The sequence below is a fragment of the Dreissena polymorpha genome, chromosome 1, assembly GCF_020536995.1.
Source record: "Dreissena polymorpha isolate Duluth1 chromosome 1, UMN_Dpol_1.0, whole genome shotgun sequence".
NCBI classification, from domain to species: Eukaryota; Metazoa; Mollusca; class Bivalvia; order Myida; family Dreissenidae; genus Dreissena; species Dreissena polymorpha.
Genome location: NC_068355.1, coordinates 109,719,284 through 109,741,193, shown reverse-complemented (window position 1 = coordinate 109,741,193; position 21,910 = coordinate 109,719,284). Strand labels below are relative to the sequence as shown.

Genomic DNA, 21,910 nt, shown 5'->3' with positions numbered 1-21,910 from the left:
TAAAATGCGACAAAATTAATTAACCATTACTACCAATTAGTTTCAATTGGACCATATTAAAAAAGGAAACTTATTTTTTTTTTAAAGCTTACTGTGTGCATAGATGTTGTTCTGCCTCGTCCACTAGTACTGATAGAGTCATCATTGGGCTTGTCGAATATTTTCCGTGGATTTAAACTTAAATTTATTGGGGCTTATACCCGCCATACATACAGAGAAAGCGACAATGACCGTCTTTGTTTGAGGCGTCTTAAACCGAGCGAAGTACAATAAAATTACAGATTTAACAAACACGCTTGTACGTAGATGGCCAGCCCCAATGTGTGTCGAGTTTAATGAATACTCTCACTAGATGGCCAGCCCCAATGTGTGCCGGGTTTAATGAATACTCTCACTAGATTGCCAACCCCAATGTGTGCCGGGTTTAATGAATACTCTCACTAGATGGCCAGCCCCAATGTGTGCCGGGTTTAATGAATACTCTCACTAGATTGCCAGCCCCAATGTGTGCCGGGTTTAATGAATACTCTCACTAGATGGCCAGCCCCAATGTGTGCCGGGTTTAATGAATACTCTCACTAGATTGCCAGCCCCAATGTGTGCCGGGTTTAATGAATTCTCTCAAGACAATGTCTGCCTAGATGGCCAGCCCCTATGTGTGCCGGGTTTAATGAATTCTCTCAAGACAATGTCTGCCTAGATGGCCAGCCCCAATGTGTGCCGGGCTTAATGAATACTCTCACTAGATTGCCAGCCCCAATGTGTGCCGGGTTTAATGAATACTCTCACTAGATTGCCAGCCCCAATGTGTGCCGGGCTTAATGAATACTCTCACTAGATGGCCAGCCCCAATGTGTGCCGGGCTTAATGAATACTCTCACTAGATGGCCAGCCCCAATGTGTGCCGGGTTTAATGAATACTCTCACTAGATGGCCAGCCCCAATGTGTGCCGGGCTTAATGAATACTCTCACTAGATGGCCAGCCCCAATGTGTGCCGGGTTTAATGAATACTCTCAAGACAATGTCTAGATGGTCAGCCCCAATGTGTGCCGGGTTTAATGAATACTCTCAAGACAATGTCTGCTAGATGACCAGCCCCAATGTGTGCCGGGTTTAATGAATACTCTCAAGACAATGTCTGCTAACTAGATGGCCAGCCCCAATGTGTGCCGGGTTTAATGAATACTCTCAAGACAATGTCTGCTTACTAGATGGCCAGCCCTAGTGTGTGCCGGGTTTAATGAATACTCTCAAGACAATGTCTGCTAACTAGATGGCCAGCCCCAATGTGTGCCGGGTTTAATGAATACTCTCAACACAATGTCTGCTAACTAGATGGCCAGCCCCAATGTGTGCCGGGTTTAATGAATACTCTCAAGACAATGTCTGTAGATGGCCAGCCCCAATGTGAGCCGGGTTTAATGAATACTCTCACTTGATGACCAGCCCCAATGTGTGCCGGGTTTAATGAATACTCTCAAGACAATGTCTGTAGATGGCCAGCCCCAATGTGTGCCGGGTTTAATGAATACTCTCACTAGATGGCCAGCCCCAATATGTGCCGGGTTTAATGAATACTCTCACTAGATGGCCAGCCCCAATGTGTGCCGGGTTTAATGAATACTCTAAAGACAATGTCTGCCTAGATGGCCAGCCCCAATGTGTGCCGGGCTTAATGAATACTCTCAAGACAATGTCTGCCTAGATGGCCAGCCCCAATGTGTGCCGGGTTTAATGAATACTCTCACTAGATGGCCAGCCCCAATGTGTGCCGGGTTTAATGAATACTCTCACTAGATGGCCAGCCCCAATGTGTGCCGGGTTTAATGAATACTCTCACTAGATGGCCAGCCCCAATGTGTGCCGGGTTTAATGAATACTCTCAAGACAATGTCTGCCTAGATGGCCAGCAACAATGTGTGCCGGGCTTAATGAATACTCTCAAGACAATGTCTGCCTAGATGGCCAGCCCCAATGTGTGCCGGGTTTAATGAATACTCTCACTAGATGGCCAGCCCCAATGTGTGCCGGGTTTAATGAATACTCTCAAGACAATGTCTGCCTAGATGGCCAGCCCCAATGTGTGCCGGGCTTAATGAATACTCTCAAGACAATGTCTGCCTAGATGGCCAGCCCCAATGTGTGCCGGGCTTAATGAATACTCTCAAGACAATGTCTGCCTAGATGGCCAGCCCCAATGTGTGCCGGGCTTAATGAATACTCTCAAGACAATGTCTGCTAAGCACCTTGGTCAAACACCACTTTAGACCTTTGTGGAAAAATTTTCCCATGCGGTTTTAGATCAGCGGCATCGCTGTGCCGTGGCTTCTAAATCAAGGTTGACCCGACGATCGATTTTCTGATACTAGTATTTGTTTTAGCGCTTGCATTTTTCATCACTTATGAAACTTCATGATTCAATTATTTTTTACTGTAATATTTAGTGTTAGTAAGTGATTACGATTTATTACTGATTGTTTAACATTAAGTGTTTTTCTATCTTCTTTTAATGATTTAATTTAATTTATTATGATAACAGTGACTTAACGTTCATTGACGCTGGATTTCTAATTAATTTGAAATAAAACTAACTTGTGTCATGTTAACAGTTATGACAAAACATATTGATACCTAAACCAACGTTTAGTCTTAGATATAATTAGATTTATATAATGTAATTCATTATAATCGATGTTAATTACATGTAGTAGGGGATATCGAAGGGAAGGCGTTGTCGTCGCAAGGGTTTCACTCTTACCTATATTCGAGACTTAAGAAGCCATGTGAAGAAACTACTTATAAACCAAAAAAGAACGATATAGTTGTATATAAGCTACCTGTGATGGTTATATCATAAATCATATATTCTAAATGAAAAGTGATTATGTAGATGTCTAACAATTACATGCTAAACTCGGCATACATGTTCTTGAAGAATAATGTAGATTTAAGAATATCCTGTTTATATTAAGAAGTAATATTTCTTGAGTTGTGTGCACACCGTCGAAAATATCCGACTCAGGCGTATCGATGGTAGACACCATATTGTAAATACGTAAAAAGTCGTATACACGGACGTTTTCAACGACAAAAACTATTGGTCAAACATAAAAATAATAAACATATAGCTACATTTTGTTATGAAACTAAGCTAACACAAACAAGCGAAATGTAAAGTAAAACGCAAGTGTCTGAATTTAATTCCGTTATGATTACCATTAACTCCTATCGGCAATGATTTTTATTTTATTTTAAAATTCTGCTGTCAGATAATTGTTTAGAGCTTTTTTCAAATTATACATATATACGTAGACAAGTATGTGGCGTTACGCTTTTGTCGAGGTGTGCACTGCACCTCGGTTCAACGTCGCATGTCAACGACGTTTTAGTAGGTATTAGCGCACCTGGCGCCTCGCCGCGCCAGTGAATGACCACTATAGGACGCATCAACTTAAAACATAGCGCTTCGTTCATACAAAACACATGTATGCGATGCAATCTTGTATCAGATAGCTTTTACTAAAACCACTCAACTGTGGTCTCAATTGCTTTGTAATTACCGGGTAATTATATTACACTGACAAATATTTGCGCGTCAGCGAGAGTTTAAGTAAGTGAATCCGGTTTCTGTATGTAAAATAGCGGCGTTCCTCTGGCGTATATTTAAGATATAAGTTTAACATTCGTTTAATGCAGATCCTAATTTTACTGAACATCTTATAAGAATTTAGTAGTAGTGATTTTTATTTCAGATCTCGAAAATTGAAACAAAACACTCTTTACTCGAAAACACTGTTTACATGTGTACATAAATGCTGCATCCTGATTTTATAATCCGCTCACATGTTCTTTGTTCAATGTTCCGATTGAAAAAAAACCATATACAAATGTACTAATACATATTCGTGACCGTGCTACCTAAGTGGAAAAATAACCTAACTCCATTTAGCGAAACTTAACAACGTTGCTTTTCATCGGTCAATAGTGAAAAGACGGCATTGATTTGCACGAACGTTAACGTTTTGCTGTTCGACATAGTTGATACCGAAATGGTCCAAATCATAAGACGTAATCTACCGATGTTTGTATATCGATCTCACATTTATAGGAGTAATACCCAACGTGAAACGAGATTCGTACGCCACCGAATAAAAGACCTAGGTTTCCTTTATAGTTAACGCATTTACAACTTTATTCAGATTTCATTGTAATTATAAGAATTAAATAGCTTTTGTTCGCATGTCATCGATGTGTGCACAGACTGAAAAAATGCGCCAAATTCATGCAAAATGTTTTCCAAGCAATAATACAAAAATAGTCAAATTTATTTATTACACAATATTCAAATAATTTATAATGATACATGTACAAATCACGCACTCCAAACCATTAATATTGAATAAATAATCATGTTCACAATTAAACCCAAGCGTTTAACGGTTTGAACTCGACATGAAGATTTTCCCAATATTCAGAGTCACATAAACATAATAAATTGTAAAAACAAAATATGTTGCACAAATAGTCATATAGTCGTTTTAATAATGTCCATGATCATATAAAAACCTTTTCACAAAATATGTAGCGCTTTTTATAATTATTTTTTATAATTAAAGTATATGACAATATATTTTGTTTATTTTTGTGTAGTTTTTTTGTTCATTGTTGATTTAACTATCCATAAATATTACGAACAACGAGCTCGTTTCAATATTTCAGTTCAATAAAATAAAAAAAGTAATGAAACGGCGTAAAATGACCAATTAAACAATTATAAATTCCATGGCAGTAATAAAGCTCAAAATGTGAAACACTAACACGTATTTATAGACATTGTAATGGGTCTCAAATTATACTTTATAACCTAAACCACCAAATATAAAAAACATGTGTACACAAATTTACAAATATAATCTCTGAAAGCAAAATAGTTAGCAATCTTAATCTGGATGGAGCTGCCGCAGTCTACGTTAGGTGGTCTTGAAATAACCGACGTCATGAAACTTCATCTGAAAACAATAAGCAGACGCCATGAAAGCAGACGACATTGTGTATGTGTTTACATTTTACATGTATATAATAATGCATCAACAGCAGTTAACCAGTTGCTACTGAATCAAGAATTGAGTTGTAATCAATGGTGTATATATCTGTCATAAAAATAGCATAACATTGCTTTATTCACTCAAATACTTCAAATGCATAGACAAACAGAAGAAAGGCGGTCCCTTTGCCAACTCGTCAATTTGGGTTTACCATCCGAAGGCATCAACACCTAAATTGTAAATGTTTGATCACTTTTATTAACTTCGTAACATGGTTTTACGACACAAAATTATAAATTGGCATATACAATGTTCAAATTAGTCATCTTTCATTCGATATATAAACAATCAGAATTTAATTATTCAAAACATGTTTGAGTGGAGAAAGTTCGTAAACAGGAGAATCATTTAAAAACGAGTACAATAATTTATGAGTTTTTTTCTGTTCTTGAAATCCTGATTTAAAACGATTTGTTATTATTTTACACGTTTTGGGGAATCTGTGATATAAATACGATATGTTATTATTTTACACGTTTTGGGGAATCTGTGATATAAATACGATATGTTATTATTTTACACGTTTTGGGGAATCTGTGATATAAATACGATATGTTATTATTTTACACGTTTTGGGGAATCTGTGATATAAATACGATATGTTATTATTTTACACGTTTTGGGGAATCTGTGATATAAATACGATATGTTATTATTTTACACGTTTTGGGGAATCTGTGATATAAATACGATATGTTATTATTTTACACGTTTTGGGGAATCTGTGATACCGTTAGTTATATTTCTTTGTACGATTATACAATGACATCACAGACAAATAAAAATGAAACGAAACGAACGTTTGAACGAAAAGCTCTGTTTAAATTACGTGTAAGTCAAATAACTATCTAATTAACTAAATAATTCCTGTGTCTACTGTAAGTACTATTCAGACTACAATACACGCATGCAGACAAAGCTTCGCAAATTACAACATCTAGTCTTGCAATTAGGGTTAATATTGAGGCATTTGTTAACATATTAAACTGATACATAATCTTCTTAAGTCGATGTCAGTACCTTACAAACAACATAAGGCTGCACTTTAAGGAGTGTATTTATGAAACAAGAGCAACGCCTTGCGGGTGCAGACTGCTCATCTATTTTTCTTTTTAAAGGTGAAGGGAACTATCTCAATACTTCAATCAAAAAGATGGATGGGTGGGGTGGAGAGGGGTGTATAGTGTGGGGTGTGGTCATTTATTACATTATCTTCCAAAAATAAGAAATAAAAATGCAAAAACAAAATATAAGTAATGTATTATTATTTTATTTTTATTTATTTTTTTTTGGGGGGGTGGGGGGTGGGGTAGATTCATGGGTGGGATAGTTGGACGGTCTTTCAAAAATAAAACAATAAAAATAAATATTTTTGTTTTTTAACCATGTTTCCAAAAAAAATATTGGATGTGGGGGGGGGGGGGGTTGGGGGGGGGGGGGGGGGGGGGGTTATAGTGTGAGGATGTGGTCATTTATAAGATGATATTTAAAAAAAATGACAAACAAAAATTTTTTTTTTTTTGGGGGGGGGGGGGGGGGGGGGCATGGGCATGGGGGATGGTTTGGGTGGAGTCTATTGTAGTATGTCATGTAAGAGTTGTTTTGTCAAAGTATCAATCAAATCTGATCATAAAAAGAAGTCATGGCAATTTTGCAAATTTAATTATTTGACCTTGAGAGTCAAGGTCATTCAAAGGTCAAGGTAAAATTCAACTTGCCAGGTACAGTACCCTCATGATAGTATGAACGTTTTTGAAGTTTGAAAGCAATAGCCTTGATACTTTAGAAGTAAAGTGGATGTAAACACAAAATTTAACCATATATTCAAAGTTACTAAGTCAAAAAAGGGCCATAATTCCGTCAAAATGACAACCAGATTTATGCAACTTGTTCCGTACAGTCCCTGAAAGCAATAGCTATGATGCATTAGGAGTAAAAAGCGGCCCAAAACACAAAACTTAACCAAATTTTTAATTTTTTAAGAATAAAAAGGGCACATAAATCTGTCCAAATGCACGCCAGAGTTATCTAACTTTGCCTGCCCAGTCCCCTCATGATAGTTAGTAAGTGTACCAAGTTTGAATGCAATAGCTTTGCTACTTTATGAGAAAAGTGGACCTAAACACAAAACTTAACCGGACGCCGACGCAGACGCCGACGCAGACGCCGACGCCAAGGTAATGGCAATAGCTCATTTATTTATTTTTTCAAAAAAATATATGAGCTAAAACGGTGCATGTTGATCTTCTTTATATTAATTTAAGACAATCCTGGCTTAATTTGAAAGAAATATTACACAGAGGAGTTAAATTTATTCAAAAGCGATCTGCGGCATTTTTCTTTTTTTTCTCAAAGTGGTCTCCCTTACATAATCATCTTGGATGGAGACTTTGACCAGGTCAACACTAAACAAGCATTAAATATCACTCCGTAAAGCCTTTCCAGAAATAAATGACAATACATTAAATGACATTGTACACATGGTTTTAAATATGAGGCTAAAGTATGACCTACCGTGCAAAAATGATACATATTATAATATGCAGTGAACAAAGCAATAACTTTATTAACAACTAAGCTGCATGCAATATAAAGAAATGTATCATTCTGAAGAAATATATACCGCTGATTTACACATACGAAATGGCCTGGAAAAAGAGCAGTTGTACAACGTATATATGATACAGCTTGTCGAATGTTAATGGCGAAACGAAAGATCAACAAGGGCTGTTACAATCTTGCATTTAATGAAAACTATGTTGATGCATGCATTGAAAGGATTTCAAACTTGTAAGAAATAACTGACACAATAACATAGATGACTATTGATGTATTATTTGGTGAACACACAAGAACTGTATACTTGTACTTGTAATTACACACTGAATCACGTTGCACGCAGAAACGATTGTATACGAAGAAAACCAAAACGAGTACATAAAATTTAATGTTGAAGAACCCGCCCTTATTAAGTCCATACAGGTAAAACACTATAAGTAAAAAGATACATAAACTCAGTAGACCACCACCAAAATACAAAAACATATATTTACAAAAATCCACGCTTTGTTACGTAGTAAAACGATTGTAACGTATAGTATTTGACATTTACAATACTAACACTCAGAGGCGGCACTACAACACGATACATTCAATATTTAGCCCTTTGCATGCTGGGAAATTTGTCGTCTGCTAAAATGTCGTCTGCTGAATTTATAAATTTGGCATTTTCTTCGATTTTTTTTTCAAAAAATACTATAGCATAGCAAACTATAGAATAGCAAACAGTTTGGATCCTGATGAGACGCCACTTTCTGTATCCAAACTGTTTTTAAAGGCCTTCAAAATTCGGTTCCAGCAGTGAAAGAGCTAGATTACTAGTATCAAGGCTCATTTTAAAACATCATCATTCGATCTATTAACATTGTATGTTATACCAAACAACTTTTTTCACCTAATATTTCTCCACAATACAAGTATAATATCTAGCATGCATGCGATATGAGAGTGGACACGGGTATTGAAACAAAAAACACCATATGTGTATATATCGCCGATTTTTAAGTATACTTTGTATGCCGTTAGTAGAGTCACGATTAATACGGCACCTGACATGCGTGTTTTACTTATATATCATATTAATAATGATGATAATAATAACAGTGGCCAAGAAATATGTCGACCTTAAAATGGAAATCAATACACGCGTATCGACTCGATGCCACAACGTATGTAAAAGCCGGGCTGAAAAGGGATTAAATATTCATGAACGTTTAGCTGTGTGGCATGGCATCCGGACGAGTATGGCAGTCGATAGGTGTTTACAGTAACGGATTTTATTGTATTAAAGCCAACTGTTGTTTTTTCAATCATTCATGTATCGAATTTACGCTGCTCTTTTGACAGCCAATCCCAATATGCAATCGGCGTTACAACTCGTTTCTCCGACGTAATCATGAGATCGAATGCTTTGAAAAAAAATACATAAATGTGTTTTTTGCTTGATACACACATGGAACCACGTACACTCTAGTCTGTTGTAATACACAAGTACACATGTCACATGGAACTTCCGGGAGAAGCACACGTACCACACGTGCTTTACTTACTTGGGGCCATGAATGATGCTTTTAACGACTGCTGGGCCTTATCTCCTATAAGAATATCGGTTATTTAGTTAGATATCTAACTACTCGCGTTAAAAGATGATCGATTTATTCACTACAGTAATACATCTGAATGTTGGTATATTGATGATGAAGATGACGACGATGATGCTGCTGATAATGATGAATGAAAAAAATCGATGATGATGCTAGTATTACGTCTTTAAGACAGATAAGTTCAGGTTATTACATTAAACGACAATTTTATTATCTTTCCGTCGTGTACTCAAACATAAGAAACACGTTTAGACAAAATACCCATGTATATATGTTGTCGTGAGAGACTGCTTTATCAAATGTGCAATCATCTCCCTTGCAATAGAATACATTATCTTTCCGTCGTGGAGTAAAAAAAACAAAGAAACACGTTCAGAGAAAATACCCGTGTACATGTATATATTTTGTCTTGAGAGACTGCTTTATCCAATGTGCAATCATCTCCCTTGCAATAGAATACATTATCTTTCCGTCGTGGAGTCAAAAAAATAAGAAACACGTTCAGAAAAAATACCCGTGTATATATTTTGTCGTGAGAGACTGCTTTATCCAATGTGCAATTATCTCCCTTGCAATATAATGCTAATCGTCAATACCGCAACAGTGGACTCCCCTGATGAACGTGTAACAATTAATCAATTATAACTTAGTAAGAGTTACCTCCCTCACGTCCTCAATGTATTTGAATAAGGGAGACTAGTGTGAGGAATCTGGATTTTAATGAATGTAACTTTGATAACATTTAAATTTAAGCAAGGGTAATAAATGGTTTATAAGCATATAGTTAAACTGAAAATAAGTTTTTTTCAGGCATACATTTATTAGTCCCCTACCGGTGAAACATGGACAGATGGCAATACGGAGATTATGCATGTCGTTTCATTTTGTTCCGACGTCAAGAATTCTAGTTGCTATGGCAACAAATATACTATACATATTGCTGAAAATGGTGGATCCTGCGATAACATTAAAAGTTCTTCTTTTTTTCATGAAACTTGAAACATGGCCAGATGACAATATGGAGATTATGCACGTCATTTCATTTTGAATCTTACGTCAATAATTCTGGTTGCTATGGCAACAAATAGACTCGAAATATAGCTGAAAATGGTGGATAACTTTAAAAATTCTTCATATTTTTCTAAAATAGCTACCGGTAGGGGTCTTTTATTGCTTGGCAATAGTCTTGTTATTTCTGTACAGTAAGGTTATCTATAGCTGTGAGTGATTGCAACTAGTTCAGTAAGTTTCAATTTATTTTCTTTACACGTGATGATTATTTCATGGAGTAAAGGTGGTCCAGAAAGTAAGTGACAGGTGAGTGAAAAGCAGGCAAAAGCGAAGGGAACTGAAGAAAACTCACCTTTAAAGGGACTAAAGAGATAATATGAAGCTTCATAATTAGTATAATAAACACTAAAAAGGAGGTTCTCTAAGGTTCATTCTGATGAACGTTTATACGAGTAGATGTGTATGTACAAATATTAAAACAAAACACTATTTACAATTAAATTACCATAATATTTATGGTACCTTTCTATTGTGTACTTGTAAAACACATAGCACCCAAACTGTTGTAAATTGTCACATGAAAAAAAAACATCTAAAGAACACGCATGTCGGTAAAAAGAATTGCAGAGACGTTGGTTTCGTACTTTATAATATCCAACCACATTATTGTTTGTAAAGACGATGAAAACATATGAGTATTGGATGAAAACATATGAGTATTGGGGGGAAAAAAAGTTGATCTCTCTAATGCACATATAAATATATATTAATATTTGAAAGTAAATAACGACGCAAGTCTCAAATGAGTTTGGTGAAAACACAATAAATCCATTCTCAATCTCATACATCCAAAATTACGTGTACTCGTCGCGCGCCGTGAATTAAATCCATTTTAACCCGGGGATTTGATGATAACCAAATTTCGTTACATTAAGTTAGTATATGTTTAATTTTAAGATTGGATTAAACAAAAACGTAAATGGAGCTTTTGAGCCTAAACTTAACTTATTTTTACACAGACTGCGACAGGTGTCGTCTTTGCTAATATAATTTGCGATTTAGAAATTCGAGCAAGATCATTGAAATTTGAACATGACAAGTATGTGGTATCTCGATCATAGGTATATCCTCGTCTTGGTTGGCATTTATGAGAAATGATGATGGTCCATGTATCTGCCTTACACGGCCCCGCATTGAATGGTTTGTTTCTACACACTCATAATAACACGTCAATTAATGTTTGTTCTCTTCATAACTCATATTAAACGTAACACAAAGATTATCCAACAGGAACTAAAACCTGCGCAAAAACCTAATTTAAGGTATTGAAGTTAAGACATTGTTAACCAATTTTAACTATGTGCTAGTGTTTTACCTTGTTCAATTGGTTCAAAGTCTAAGAACGCCGTAGGCCGATCTAAAATCGTGAGGAAGCCATATACCGAAAACTTATATCTTGATTTCATTGTTCAACATTGAAAGATTGGTCAATAGACACTACATGTTAGTACACATTCAAAGCATAGTTTCATGGACCAAATTTCACATATTCGAGGAAGATCGCAGTACGTGCTTAGTCCACGGGACCAAAACTGATAACTTCAAATGAACCCCTAGTTTTCCAGTGAACAATCGTAAAACGTGATAAATCCTCAAGCCAAATCCTCATAACTTACCAGTCTTCGCCCAAACGGATCGGTTCGGACGACCTTGGCCTCTGACGTCCGCTTGTTGTCGAGAGGGCAACTGAAGTACCATCTCACCGTGTCACGGAAGGGGCCGTCCGAGCCGGGCATGCGCGCCATGCAATCATCGCAGTACTGGTGCCCGCAGCCGAGGCGATTCATGCACTGGAAATAGCGGAACGGAACCATGAGTAAAGTATATAAGTATTATTTTAAATGAATGTGTTTTATTCAATAGTTTCTAATTCTCTTTAATCTACATTTGACATATCTGAGACTGACTAAGTTTTCACAATCATACCCTTATAGATATTTATCCGCGTTGTACATTTGAAAGTTGTGTACTTCATTTAGATCTATCATTCGATCATTATTTGTCATATTCATATCAATGAAGTATACATTTTACTTAAAAAGTGTATCATTTGAGGTTTAAATAGCCAATATATGTCAATCAAATATAGTAAGTATTGAAAAATAAACGACACAACAATACACAATAATCTGCAATATCATATTGTCTTATCTGCACAAGAATTTTACATTTTTATTTAACAAACTGCCGTTTGTTTTAGTTAGAAAAACAAATAACTACCTCTTCGAATTTCAAATCGAATACCTAATTATGTTTAATATTCACGTGTTTACAACAACGCATTCGTAGACCATAAACTTGCCCAAAACGGAACATTTCCCCATTTTTCATGCAACGATTAAAATCTACAAAATGATTTTGAAACGTACCTTTGCTCCTTTAACCCATTTATGCCTAGCGTCTAGAAAAAATGCATTGGCAAACAGCGAAGACCCAGATGAGGATCAGGATCTTCGCTGTTTGCTTAAAGGAATCTCTGTAAGAAATATTCTAAATATAGAAATAAATATACTAGAAATCCATAATTTTGGAAATAAATTGATCCAATTTAGAAGGATGGGAGAGTCCACAAGGCATAAATGGGTTAAACATCCGGGTATTGTTTCGGTAATCTATATATACAATACTCAACTTACGCAATATTCTTATAATTTAAATCTTGTGTAAAAGATATTCACACGAAGCTGATGGAAAACGAGAACAATCTCTCATCACTGTTATATTAACCGCCCAATAGACCAACATTTTCATCCAAATAAACAGTTGAGATTAAGACTGACCCTAATTAAACTTAGGCATCAACGTACAGGAAATGTGTTTTTATCGAGTTCACTTAAAACCCGCACTTGATTGTTTATACTTAGAATCGACCTAATTAAGCGACTTACCATGTTTGAGTTGTAACATTTGTTGCAAACGGCCTTGGTAAGCTCCTCGGGGTTCAGTTCCTGTCCGTCTGCCACCAGGTCGTCGAATTGCGCCAGCATTTTCTCCGCATTGTCCGCCGGGTAGCGTGTCCCGTTCTGCCGCCCCCGGTCGGTGGCCCGGCCGCGCTCCCGCCGATAGTCTCCATTCATTTCGAACTCCCGCTCGTATGGGGGCTCGCGCGGACGAGACGGTAGGGTCTCCTGGAACAGGCACGTGGTGTGATCAAATTTTTAAACTTAAAAAAAAGATAATGCGTGTCTGTAAATATAATTAATCTTGCTTAATAACTAAATTGTCTCCGTAATTTGTTCATTAGCATAGCATTTAATTGACCATTAAGTATTAATAACTTCTTAATTACGTCAGTCATTTAACAAAGTGCAATTTTATTATTGAAATTTGTCATATGTGGTAGGGGGTAACAAACACGTATGAAATATATAATATAATGAATACAATCTTTAATTATTTAGATAAAAGTATTCATTACCAGAGGTATTAAATACTTGCTAAATAGATGTTTAGCACGCATATTACCAGTGTAATCATTTTTTAATCGCGTATTTATCATGATTATAAATTTGCCGAAGCCCAGGGGGGGGGGGGGGGGGGAGTGCCCGCTTTAATGTGAGCTAGGCCCCTGGATGTTTTAAGGAAATCGCCTTGACCTTAATGTCATCAGTATTTAAAGAACCGACTTTACAATGATGGCATATTTGGTCAAAATGTTGATTAATCTGCATTTATAATGGTAAAGTTACGTTTACGACCTCATGCTCACCTAATATACGCTCTGATTATATAACTGTTTATAAGTACGTCTTACATTATACTCATCCCGTCGGAGTGTAGCTTCTTCAAAACGGCTCCGGTATGTCGCCGATCCGTTCGATATTCTTGTTGTAGGAGGGTTCCGGTTCCGGTTGGTACGGGCGCGGATTCCGGAAGGGGTTCGGGTCCCGGGTGTCCGGATATGGGGACAGGTCGCGCGGGAAGTAAGAATACTTCTCAAAGTCTCGATTCCGGAACTCTTCAAACGCCGGTGATACCTCCACCGTCGGCACCTTCGTGTATGACTGACCATACGTCGTCTTGAACGTGTCGGGCACGTTCCGGTATACTAGCGACTGCGCGAAGGGATTTCGCTGCGACATGGTCGCGTCTGAAATGGTAGATAAAATGCTATATAATATTTTTAAACATAATTAATTTAGCTCTATCGGTAGAGTGCGGGTCATTTAGACACTCTCGAATGACTTCGGAATAAACATGAATATGGTGAAATCGAAGTTTATAATAAACAATTGCTGAAGATTAATAGCATCATGTTGGCAACAAAGCCACACGAGTAAGCAGCTAAACGATACCTCAATGACTTCATGGCGAACTGTTTTGGTGCCACGTGTGCGCTAGTTAATGTTTATATTGCCATGGAATAATTGCCGCCCTAACATATTAAGCAGATTCTATCTTATTACTTTTATAATGTCAAATATTGTCCACATTTTGGAATTGCACATCAAAGAAAGATACAATTTTCTTTTATTAAACTATTTATAACTAGGTAGAAATACACGCGATTAAAACTGAACGTTACATTTGTGGCTTTTATTCAAATTATTTTGAATATGTTTTCGTATTTATGTTTACTTATTGATAAACGCAGACCTTATCAATTTAATGTACAACATGTCAACGTTATTTAAATATTTCGTCATGAACCAAGTTTCAATCCGAGATGATAATGAATCACCGTAGTAAAAAAATTGATCGTGGATTATTGCTCATTTTCATTTCATACCAATTATTTACAAATAAAAATAGCTACCTATCTACGGTTTTTGATCGGAGTAATCTAAACGTCCGCATTGAGCAAGGTGTACCAGCGTTTACATTTTTCGTTGGATAATCCTGGTTTAATCTGAGAACCAATAATAACCCAATCAGTCCTACCATGCGTAAACAAAGCAGGTACACGGGGTAAACAGAATATTTCTTTAGGTAAATAAGATAACATGACTTGCCAAAATTTCACTTAAGTTCTCATATACCGTACCTAATACCGGTGTGAAGTTTAAGGTACACCTGGACGGGTTTGACGATATCGAATAACGTTTAGCTCGTAAACGCCCTGATTATTTGTAATTTATTATTGTAATAACAATTGCACAATTTTTCATTTATGATGCTCTTTCAACATATGTTCACGTTTTCTCAGCCGCATTCAAATCGCGAAGAAGATAAATTTAAACAATGAATACAACGGATTTTGATCACTCATAATACACAGTATATTATCTGGTAATGGTGACGAGTCTATATGAGTCAACCTATAATTGTACTCCTTAAAGGTTGACTCAGTGCTGCATTTAGCACCGTGGAGGCCAATAGGCAGTAACACTTCTTGATCCCACATCCCAGGCCCCTAGTGCCTACTAGAACGCCAGTGCCATATCGATTTCACTCGTTCAAGGACATTCATCAGGGGGAGTCGCGCTCTGAGAAAACTGGGCTTAATGCATGTGCGTAAAGTGTCATCCCAGATTAGCCTGTGCTGTCCGCACAGGCTAATCAGGGACGACGCTTTCCGCTTTTATGTTTTTTTTTAGTTTCAAGAAAGTCGCTCCTTACCGAAAATCAAGTGTAGACAGAAAGCGTCGTCCCTGATAAGCCTGTGCGGACTGCACAGGCTAATCTGGGATGACACTTTATGAACATGCATTAAGCCAACTTTTCTCAGAAAAGGGCTCAGGGGAAGGATCCAAAGTGAAAGAGCACTATATATTGAATTTCCCTCCCGTCTGCGCCCTGTTATGATAATCTAAAATCGAAATTACCAGCAAAACAATGGGGTTTTGCAAAATAATAAAGGATGGTCACGTATTAAGCCAATGTCAAGACTTTTATCGGAACATAACATTGATATATAATATTGGCTTTGCAAAGTCAGTATATTATTTTATGTAAGTAAAAACATATTCAGTCACGGTCTCATGAGGCCCTAAAAGTCGATGGTGCCAGGCAGTTGACTTCTCTGTATTATGTGTTGATGGTTGATGGGTAAGTAGTTATTCTACTCGCGATTTTTTAATCGCGTTTTCATATTTTAGCCAATCAAAAGATGGGAATAAATTGTAATTTATAAATATTGTTGCTATATTTAGTTTTTTTACTTCGACATATTCCTTTAAAATGTACATTTACAAGAAACATATTTTATTGAACATGCCCCGATCAATACCAATATAGCTTATGTTCTACAACTAATTGCATCAATGACAAATTTAAACCCGGTCTATTGATCGAAGCTATCGAAAGAAGTGACTTTTAAAGGATTAACACGTAAACAGCGGCATTTGAAAACAACTAAGCATAATTAAATCAAAGTTGAGAAAAAAGTTATTGCACTTTAACTAAAAAATCGATAAAAAACGAATTGCCAATACATTTTTTTGTGTAATTTACTACTAAATATTGCGACAGAGGCATGGGCGATCACGGCGATAAAGTCTTCGTTTGTTCTTCTTTGAGATATATAGCCTACATTTGAATTTCTCTCCTTGTTCAGAGTGTTAATGTTTCTATGGGCAAATTTTAAATAGATTTTGATTAGTAGTGATATAAAGTACCGAATATTTGCTCAAATTATTGTCGAAGGACCCGTTTAGTCAGTCGGCATAACCACTGTAATTCCTGTGACGCAGTTAAATTTCCCTGAAACCTTAGTGTCTCAAAAGACTCAAAAAGAAAATCTCTCCACTTCATTTCGAAGACCGCTTCAAAGAACGCGATGTTTGCATATGCATGCAAAAGTCAATCTACGCGATATGACGTATTTTGACATCAAAGCAATCGCCAAAGGTGATTTTGATGAATTGATGATAAAGGCCTTATTAGCTTAATATGGAACCGTCCCCCATGGGCGACGGTAGGATATCCAAACAGAATTGGTTGTTTGAATTAACAATACAAGCTTAAGTATGCATCGATATTAAATAAAAAATTGTCAGTTTGTGACACGCATAATTCAAGTGGCTTGAACAACCTATTTTTGCACGTTAGTACCTTTGCACTGTGCTGGTGTACTTCCAGGATGAAAAAAACCTTCCAATTCTTCAAATACCGGTATAGGCTTACCGAAACAGGATTGTTGACAATCTTTTGAATTTGTGCAGGATATAAAATTAAATTATATGCGATTGAAATATAATAAATAGATTTACTCGATTAATACCAAACACCGAAATTGTCTAAATGCCTGGCGTTCCATTTAGTTCTTTGAGCAGAAATGTGTCTTTTCGATTTTAAGACACAAAACGTCGTTAACGCATTTAATAAAATATCTTAATTAAGAAGGTATTGTAAATCTAACATAACCAGCTGGTGAAGCTATATTAAATTAAATTTCCATTAAATATGCGAATGCTCCTGCAATATGGCACACACAATCGTATGTTTATATAGTTGTATTAGTATTTCATTTACTGGTTTTCTTTGATTCACTTTTGCAACGCAGACTTTTAATAACAGCAGCTAAATATTTTAACACGTGACATGTTTGGAAACACATGAACACGTAATGAATGTAAAACTAAAGAGTTGCTAATTCGCATATTTGTTGAATTTCCAATGTTTGTTGTACATACAAAATGAAGAAAACAATTTTGCGGTGACTATAGAAATATTTTGTCATCTAAAAAGTATAAATTATTTTGTAGGCTATGGTTCATTGGTACAGAAAATTGTATTAATTTACTGACCATTTTTACGATCCGATTTATGTAAGGTTTATTCTTGTGCTTGACTTAAGTTACACTTGTAATACTGATAAAAATAATCCAAATGTGAACAGTGTGGCGATGGGTTAAAAACGTTTAAAGCATTTAAAAAATCTTGAAAAAATTCAAAATATGTTGTATAGTGGTTTACAGCTGTGTGTATAGAATATATACTTGTTTATGCCATGTTTTTGTAACAATTAAAACAGTTTCCATTCCACCCCATTTAGTAAAAAAACTAATCTCTTTATCCGCAAAACAAACGGTTTAATCCGTTTTAAGTACAATTATAAAAAAGATAAAGAAAATTAAAACCTTTTAAATAGTACAAAATTACCATATAACGTTGAACATTTAATAAACATAACCGAAAATCGTAAAAACGTTGCTTGGCATAATAACGTTGATTAAACAAAAAGTAGAAAAAAATAAACAAGAAACGAAACATTTACCTTGCTATAGGAAAGTCGACGTTGCTAATATCCGTATCTGGAAGTTGTCCAAAGTCTTATACGGCTAATGATATAAAATTTCTTTTCATTTAATACCGTTGAACACGATCACGGACTGTAACGAAAAATGTAGCGTATAGCTAGCTGGTCTTTCAGTGGTGATTTCTCCCTCTAGCTTTATTTTGATCTTTAATGGTACACTTATTATTAATAAGAAATGCAATGGTTATCAATACTCATCCAGAAAATATCGCGTGCAATCGCTATGTATAAAAAAACAACAACACTTATATCAATGCGAAATCAGAATATCCAAACATGAAAACATATCAATAACTACTATCGATCTTTCAAAAACACTTGCAATTCGAGTTTGTAAGCAGCAAATGAATATACCTCAGCGATACTTACAGCGCGATATTGACACATTAAAATTGTACTGATTGGATTGTGAATTATCGTAAATCGGTAGGTCGTTGAAATACTGCGGCGGCACACTTACCGAAGACAATTTAAAGTCACAGTGTCAGGTTTATTTTCGCTATTGATTGTGTGCCAGGTTTTCATATGAAAAGCGAAAGTTTGTAAACAATTGCCCAGCAATTTAAATACAGATCAAACTTAATATGATAACGCTCTTAATAATAGCAACCGGAATGTCAAGGAGGCCGGCTGTTTATTGGTATGACCTCCCAGCGTCTCTAGAGCAGGGGCCTACATTATTAGTTAGAAGGTCTTGCAAATAACAGTTTTTATAGAAGCAGATGGGTATAAAGGCGATTAATTTGTTTCAGGATTCTTGCAATTACAATAAAGGATTTACTAGTACATCCTATGATCTTTGAAAACATAATCGCCGGCGTCGACCACAATATCAACATAGCTGTTGTGCTTAATATCATTAACACAATTATCTATAATAACATCCGTCGTCATAGATATCACAAGCGCCTTCGTCAACAATGTAATCATCACCATCATCATAAATATCACCTACACCGTCTTATTTCATATCAAAATTAACGATGTCATCAATATCATCTTCCTCAATAAGTCAATCGACGGCGTCCAAAATATAATCCTCGCCGTGGTAATTATCACGTGCATCATAAGTAGTGGTACCTGTAGAAGTAGTGACATTAGACGTAGGAGCTAATAAAGTAGTAGCAAGAACGGCAATTTTAGAAGTCGTAGTCGTCTTCTCTAGTTGTTTAAATTATCATAAGCAGGATTATCGAAACGTGATATTTCTATTGTGTCAAAATGCAAATAAACGTTGGTCGCTCGGCACCAAGATATTCAAACATAAGAATGTTAACTATACATGTACATTGTAAAGATTGCGCGATAATGTGTTAATGCGCTCGAATATAAACAGAAAACATAAATAATTGACATTGATAACATAAAAGTAGTTTTGTTAATACAAATGTGTGACGAGTGCAAAGCACCTCGATTCTTCTAGCCTCCAATAAAAGTGATCAAACTGATGTAGAAGCAAATAACACTTATGGAATAACAATTAAAGAATGCATGTGCGCGCTTAATTACTCAGATACCTGAAAAGAATATAAACATTTTGGATGGCCACTATACTAAGAAAAAACAAGAGCATCGCATAACGGGTGCCACGCTCGGCTGCGAAAGCTTGTCAGATTTTTTTTTATTTTTAGGTCACAGTGACCTTGACCTTTGATCTAGTGACCCAAACTGGGTGTGGCGTGTAGAAGTCATCAAGATGCATGTACATATGAAGTTTCAAAGTTGTAGGTGGACGCACTATGAGGTTAGAGGCAAAGTTAAAGTTTTATATTAGAGGTCACAGTGACCTTGACCTTTGACATAGCGACCCAAAAATGGGTGTGGCGTGTAGAACTCGTCAAGGTGCATGTACATATGAAGTTTCAAAGTTTTATGTGGAAACATTGTGATGTTAGAGGCAAAGTTAAAGTTTTATATTAGAGGTCACAGTGACCGTGACCTTGGACATAGTGACCCAAAAAAGGGTGTGGCGTGTAGAAGTCATCAAGGTGCATGTGCATATGAAGTTTAAAAGTTGTAGGTGGAAGCACTATGATGTAAGGGCAAAGTTAAAGTTTTATATTAGAGGTCACAGTGACCTTGAACTTTGACCTAGTGACCCAAAAATGGGTGTTGCGTGTAGAACTCGTCAAGGTGCATGTACATATGAAGTTTCAAAGTTGTATGTGGAAACATTGTGATGTTAGAGGCAAAGTTAAAGTTTTATATTAGAGGTCACAGTGACCTTGAACTTTGACCTAGTGACCCAAAAATGGGTGTGGCATGTAGAAGTCATCAAGGTGCATGTACACATGAAGTTTCAAAGTTGTAGGTGGAAGCACTATGATGTTAGAGGCAAAGTTAAAGTTTTATATTAGAGGTCACATTGACCTTTGACCTAGTGACCCAAAAATGGGTGTGGCGTGTAGAAGTCATCAAGGTGCATGTACATATGAAGTTTCAAAGTTGTAGGTGGAAGCACTATGATGTTAGAGGCAAAGTTAAAGTTTTATATTAGAGGTCACAGTGACCTTGACCTTTGATCTAGTGACCCAAAAATGGGTGTGGCGTGTAGAACTCATCAAGGTGCATGTACATATGAAGTTTCAAAGATGTAGGTGAAAGCACTTTAATTTTAAAACCAATGTTAAGGTTTCAGCACGACGCTGGACAGCGAGGAGGCTATGACAATACCTCGGGTTTTCTCCGAAAACAGCCGAGCTAACTAGATGGCCACTTTACTAAGACACCACTAGATTGCCGCTATACCAAGATTGCACTAGATGGCCACTATACTAAGAAACCACTAGATGGCCAATATAATAAGACACCTCAGATGGCCACTACACTAAGACACCACTAGATGGTCAATATACTAAGACACCACTAGATGGCCGCTACAATAAGACACCACTAGATACCCACTTTACTTAGACTGAACTAGATTGCTACTATAATAAGACACCACTAGATGGACACTAAACTAAGATGCAACTAGATGGCCACTATACTAAGACACCAATAGATGGCCACTATACTAAGACACCACTAGATGGCCACTATACTAAGACACAACGAGATGGTCACTATACTAAGACATCATTAGATGGCAACTATACTAAGATGCAACTAGATGGCAACTTTACTAAGACTGCACTAGATGGCCACTATACTAAGACCCCACTCGATGGCCACTTAACTAAGACATCACTAGATGGCCATTATACTAAGACACATCTAGATGGCCACTACACTGAGACCCAACTAGATGGCAACTATACTAAGACACCCTAGATGGCCACTATACTAAGACCCCACTCGATGGCCACTTTACTAAGACCCCACTAGATGGCCACTATACTAAGACTGAGCTAGATGGCCATTATACTA

General features: G+C 36.5%; 1 protein-coding gene across 9 annotated transcripts; it reads right to left on the bottom strand.

The window, feature by feature from the left end:
• Positions 1-4,317: 4,317 nt before the first annotated feature.
• On the bottom strand, positions 4,318-19,760 carry LOC127844083 (uncharacterized). 9 transcript variants are annotated; one of them, XM_052374066.1, is made up of 6 exons: positions 19,622-19,760; positions 18,500-18,614; positions 14,096-14,431; positions 13,230-13,469; positions 11,958-12,131; positions 4,318-5,011 (listed from the first exon to the last, which is right to left on the bottom strand). In XM_052374066.1, the coding sequence occupies exons 3-6, from the start codon at positions 14,351-14,353 to the stop codon at positions 4,973-4,975; spliced, it is 711 nt and encodes a 236-aa protein (XP_052230026.1). In that variant the 5' UTR covers positions 14,354-14,431; positions 18,500-18,614; positions 19,622-19,760; the 3' UTR covers positions 4,318-4,972. The 9 variants fall into 9 exon arrangements, with proteins under 9 accessions (XP_052230026.1, XP_052230049.1, XP_052230034.1 ...); XM_052374089.1 differs by lacking the exon at positions 19,622-19,760 and adding an exon at positions 19,497-19,514; XM_052374074.1 differs by lacking the exon at positions 19,622-19,760 and adding an exon at positions 18,911-18,941.
• Positions 19,761-21,910: the final 2,150 nt, after the last annotated feature.

What these genes read in the sequence shown, in the direction of transcription:
- LOC127844083 (XM_052374066.1), bottom strand. Translation starts at nt 14,353, where the DNA reads ATGGTCAGTCATACACGAAGGTGCCGACGGTGGAGGTATCACCGGCGT. An exon ending in TCCGACGGGATGAGTATAAT is followed by an intron (nt 13,470 to 14,095) that starts GTAAGACGTACT and finishes TGCCTGTTCCAG; the next exon opens with GAGACCCTACCGTCTCGTCC. An exon ending in ATCCGTTTGGGCGAAGACTG is followed by an intron (nt 5,012 to 11,957) that starts GTAAGTTATGAG and finishes TATTGTTTTCAG; the next exon opens with ATGAAGTTTCATGACGTCGG.